A 5,862-nucleotide genomic window follows, 5' to 3' on the forward strand; every position below is an offset into this window, starting at 1 on the left:
TGGTCATTTAAGAATGTACCAAATTGCAAAGACATGCTTAAGTCACGGACATCATAGCCAATATTGCCATGTAAGAGTATTCGTGGTGGCTCGCTGATGATTCTGAACTTGACCTGAGTTTTATCTAGAAATCTTGATTCGTCTGGAATATAAGCAAGCAAAAAAAGAAAAAAATATATATGTATAAATAAATAAAAAAACTCATGTAAGCTCCGTCACGAGAGATCACCTTATCTTGGCACGTCAGAACATACCCACTGTTTCAGGACAATTCCTTTTTTCTTATATGTTGGATTACATAGAAGAAGAAAAAAAATCTTATTAATATCCAGTCGCGTATAGCTATCTAAAGGTCAGAGTGATTTTCACGAAGTAGGAAAAATCAGAAAAAAAGAAGATATCGAAGTATATCCTGAGCTTACATGGCTTTCGAGAATGGCCAATGGCACATAGAGTCAGAAAAAACTATTTTAGAAAGAGATCCATTTTCTTCGCTGTTCTTTGTTAAGGCTCGGTAACAACAAACTAACCGAGCTCTTGTTTTTTTTCCTTAGAACGTCTCCTCATAATCTCTGAGAGGAGCGTGGTGTGTTTCGTTTATGCTATACAAATATTTGAAAGAGCCTGGCTATTGTGTATAAAACTGGCTACAACAGATCGATGAGGTATACAGCTACCTATGTACAGTGCAAATTTTGATTATTTACATTTCGCGACTCTTTCAAATGAACAATACTTTCCCACAGTAATTTCTTTTCGAATATTCATTTGCTTTGATGTTTCCACTATAATCCTTAACAATAATGTAACATTTATAAAATATGTCTATCGAACAGAAAACGTTCAACACTCCCAACGAACATCAAGTTCATCTTCTCACTGTAGATAATTTGACAAAGGAAAATAATGCCTCCTACAGGTTGATGATGTACAGTGATGAATAACAAATGTCATGAAGGATGATTGGTGGGGACAACTTCTCAGACACAGTACTCTGTGTCACTATTTCCTCACAAGATTAAGGGGAGAACCTAGTCGGGAGATTTTGAAGTGATGGCGACTACGAACCAATTGGCAGAAGATGTAGGATTCTAGATCATCAAAAAATCACTAATCAATAAACTCTCTATAAATATTCTCGACATTGAAGGCACTCATCTGAATGGTTTCGCTATTTCAACTTTTGATTCTACTTAATTATGCAAACCATTGACTAGCCTCATTGTACTGCTTTTACTCTTTACTAGGTTATTGGAGAAGAAACCACGGTGGCCTGGGACAGACTGACGGCGAGAGAGACAGCCAGAGTGGCATGGATGACACATTAATGACACAGCACAACCACAGTGGCATGAATGAGGCATTAATGACAAGACACAACCATAGTGGCAGGGCTAAGGGGGATGATGGCACACAATACAACCACAGAAACAAAACCCACTTGTGGTAAAACAGAAAAATAAAACAACTTAAAAGATAACATACAAGGAATGAGGGTAGACTTTTCTTAATTGATTTTTTTTTATCATTTTTTTCCCAAGAGTTTGTAAGAGTAGGCCATTATTAAAGAGGAAAGTGCTGGGCGTTAGTCGAGTGTATGGGGCAGTGGACACCTTGGTCACCCAAAGTATTCCCAACGTATGGCGGATGTGGGCGACCAGAGACACGACCGACACACCACTGTGAACATGGTCATGGTGGCTATCAGAAGAGAGGCTATGAGAGCAACAAGGGCTACCAAGTATAGCCATTCACAGCTGTGGCATAGCAGCCACTGTATGCTGTCACCATAGCAACCATTCATGACTATCATTGCATTTACTACTTACACTTATGGAGGAAGTAGTCGTACAAATATTTTTTTTTTAGTTTTGTGTTATTTTGTATTTGTTTTTTTGATCGTAACCATATGCAGCTTCCGTCATAGTCGCTGCATATGATTATTGTTGTAATAACCTCGTTTTAATGGTCTCCCGTAGCATCCACAAGCACCGCCATGCCAAAAACTGAAATTTGTGCTAGGATGAGACAGAGGTACGGCACTGTTAGTGAGGAATGCTCGTGAGTCACGTCCACAGGGTATAAACAGGCTCAAGAGGGCTGCAGATCGACCAGCCTCATAAAATACAAATAAATAAAAAACAGAAAAAAATTAAACAGAGCAAGTGGACATGACAGCTAGAAACAGGCCCTTTGGATGACACAGGACCGGATGTAATTTTGGTGGTGGAAGAGGTGGAGGTGTTGGTGGTGATAGTGGAGGACATCACACGTAGTAGTCACTCACACAACGCTGCCGCTTAGGCCGCACGGCGGATAATGGCAATGGTTAGCTAGTCTACGCTGCTTTTGACCGGCCAAGCTCGGGCAGAGGTCGCGGTAGAACCTCATCGCCCGCCATGGCACGTTGCCCATCAGCCTTGCGACGTCCTCACAACCGGAACGGATTATTCATAGAGAGGGGATGATGTCGTACGCTTCCAGGGAGGACATGAACACGTAGAAGACCCACAAGAAGGCGAGGAAGGTGGACGTCAAAATCTTGGGGATTCTTGGCCCGCCGAGCTCTCCGCCGACGCTTGGGTGTCGCCTGATCATCATCACCATAATGGCTACTGCTGCCTCCACGCAGAACAGTGTCACTGAGAAGGCCAAGCTGCAAAGGGAACGGCAGGCTGTAGTATGGGGAACTTCATCTCGCGTGTTATTCTCTTCTCCCTCTTATTACATGACGAAAGATTTAAATTTCATTATCGATCTACCAGTATATTATGCATAAATGCGTATCAAGTAAGAACAATGACACGTTTTTATTAGCAAATCCCACTAACTAGAAAAAACGAAAATTCCTAAATATCATTCATTCAACCCCGGCCTCCGACCATCCACTTACTTGCCAGGCAAGACTTCAAAGTCTCTTCCTTGGACATTGTGGTAGATAGCAGCAAGGGTCCATGCGATACCAATACCAAGGAACACGTTGACAGCGTTGGAGCCCGTGACGTTACCCACAGAGGCGTCAGCGTAGGGATCCTGCTGGGCGGCCACCTTTGAGGCAAAGGTATCTGGAGGAGGAATGCCGAAGGTCTTAAGATAAACCCTTGAGAAACCTTGCTTTGGAATTTGCTACGTTGTAAACCTCATCCTAATTGCTTAGATTATTATTTCACTTGATTGCATTTTAGTATTTAAGCAACTTCTATTTCCAGAGTAAGAGAAATGAAAGAAAATGCTAAAAGTTTATGGCATATTGGTAATTTTGAAAGCTTCTAATAGAACTATAGACAAGTTTAACTGACAAAACTGACAAAGTTTGGGCCTAGTAATATTCCTAAATCCGTACATAAAAAAGGGATTTAACCCCAATATGCAGTGTAGTAAAATAGCAGTGTTAATCTTTATCAAATCAAATAACAATAACGTCCTTTATAATACTCAAAGCAAGAAAGCGTAAATAAATGAAACAACAATGCCATGCTAATGGTCTAGGAACAAGCACTAAAAACAGCTGGTGTGCACTTACAACAGCAAAGGTCTGGACGCCTTAGAGGTCTTACAGACTCCAACAAGAATTTTTAATCTTTTTGTTCTCATGATTGAACCTTCAGACGAAAGTACTTACAATGAGCAAAGAGAACTAGTTAGCACAGTTATGAAATTTTGACATGATATGTTTATCATCCACATACTTTTTATTTATAAGAGAGATATGAACCAGAAATGATTTCTTGAACCAGCTCTTCTGTAGGAATTGAATGTTGAATAGCAGTCACTGCTTATCATCGCCGAACATGACAAATGTTAGTGTTATGCTTGTGTTACCTGGAACGCTCGTCCCAAGCGCCACAATAGAAATCGCCGTCACGCTGTCTCTAAGGCTGATAGTGCAGCCGAATTGACTGGCCACATCACCGATTAATGCAGTCAAAAATCCAATCGATGCAATTGAGATAATAAAACACGACCATCCACCTTGCCGGTCTGTGTGGGGTGATGTTAGTCAAATGTTAGCGTTAGACTAGATTCTACGTGACCCTCAAGGTGATGAGAACTGCAAGCGGCAGTAGCATGGATGGTTCTACATGCATTCTGCATGTATTGAGGTTTATACAAGAGAGATAAGATTATGAAAATAATAGCACCATCCACACTGCGTGTCTAAGTTAGCAGTATTTAGCTCTTAAAAAAAGGTAGTACTAACACCAGCAGCAGCAAGCAGCACCTGTAAGCTTGAGAGTTAGTAGGAACGGAGGAATTACAAAATTGTAAAATTGATGAAGGACACACTAGCAAATAATGGCCGAATAATCATTACAAAGGGATGTAGGTTAAGGGGGGAAACCAGCATCAGGCTTAAGTCCACAATATTATAATTATCAATATTATTAAGTGTGAAGACAGCAATAGGACAGTGTAACACCAGGGTGCTGCAATCTTGGAAAACTTCTGCAAACTAGGAAGAATAATGAATGGTTAACATGTAATCATATTTCCTCCAACCATTTTATTTTCAAAAAAAGGAATTTAATAATGGCGTCAACCATATACCATCTACAGCCAGGAGTCAAGGTACGGCCAAATACAGAGCAATTATCTTAGAGGACCAAAGAGCAGGTTTACAGCACCCTCTCGGAAGGATGCGCTGCAATGACAAAGGTCTTAGTCGGCACCAAATGATGTTGGATCGTGTAGGAAGTGTGAGGAAAAGCCAATGCATGAAGAGGTTTCGTGTCACCTGGAATGGGAAAGTGAGTAACAATGTAAACAGGTCGAGATGAGGCATGTAAGGGTGTAAGGGGGCACTGGGGGGGTGAGGGTCGGGGGGTGGACGGAAATCCTTCGGTAAATACAACCACGACTATTTGGTCAAATATACTGAAGTCAGTGCTAATTAGATACAATAACTGAATAATATCTGAGAACTATTACAGCTTAATTTTTTTTAAATTCTTTTTTACGTGTTAGGTAAGTAAAGGCGATTGCTCAGCGTTTCTATCAATACTAACGAGGGCTGATTCATCTAGCATAATTATTACAGGAATAACGGACTGAAGGGATTTTTTTGAAATCTATGAAAAACACTACTGTTGTGTAGTTTAGGACATACTGTGGGAAGAGGAAAGGAAATCTACACATATATACTTTTATTTACTTTGAAAGAGGATGGTGTGCAATGTTGATATAAGATCGAGGCAGAGGATTTTCAAAGACGTCTAACTACTGATATTGCAAATCAAAACATGGTTGAAAGGAAAAAGAGAATTACACTTTGTTTTGCTCGTATCTTCAAGAGCATTTAATTATCATAATTTTTAAAGTCTTGAAAGGGGGGTGGGTAGTGTCTTCCCTTACCAAAATGATAACTCATTACGGCAAAATATAGCAAGTTTGCTTACGCGCAAGGGTACTAAAGTAAAACTGGGTAGCCCACATGGCAATGCAAGTAGATTTACAGATATATATTTTTCTCTCCTTTCTACTATTTTGCTAGAGCGCATCTGACACTGGAGTACAGAGAGGTACTGACGAAAGCCACTTACCAGCAGTGTACCTGGCATAGAAGTTCCCAGAGCAACGAAAGTGGTTGCAGTGACCGAGTCTTTCAGGAAGCTGGTGCAGCCCAAGGCACTGGCCACGTCCCCGATGACCGCAGTCATCAACCCGATACCAATATTGAACACATGAAACACGGGTATCCGCCTCCTAATGCTGTGCGTTTGACCGTCAGTGTGGGTTCCGTGGTGAAAGAGGTATGGAGACACCATTCCGTTAAAAAAGAGGAGAAAGAGAAGGGGAGGAGGAGGAGAAGGAAAGGGGGGAGCGGCGGTGGGGAAAAGAGAGAGAGAGAGAGAGAGGAGATAA

At 41.1% G+C, this 5,862-nt stretch overlaps 1 protein-coding gene across 1 annotated transcript in view; it reads right to left on the reverse strand.

Annotated features, from left to right (window-relative positions):
• Positions 1-100: 100 nt before the first annotated feature.
• The window catches only part of LOC119576753 (sodium/calcium exchanger 1-like), a 36,973-nt gene continuing 31,211 nt past the window's right edge, over positions 101-5,862 (reverse strand). The window contains 2 exon segments of the mRNA XM_037924395.1: positions 101-2,656; positions 2,894-3,065. Coding sequence (XP_037780323.1) covers positions 2,452-2,656; positions 2,894-3,065 — 377 coding nt within the window. The 3' untranslated portion in view covers positions 101-2,451.

Source organism: Penaeus monodon, chromosome 9, assembly GCF_015228065.2.
Source record: "Penaeus monodon isolate SGIC_2016 chromosome 9, NSTDA_Pmon_1, whole genome shotgun sequence".
Lineage (NCBI taxonomy): Eukaryota > Metazoa > Arthropoda > Malacostraca > Decapoda > Penaeidae > Penaeus > Penaeus monodon.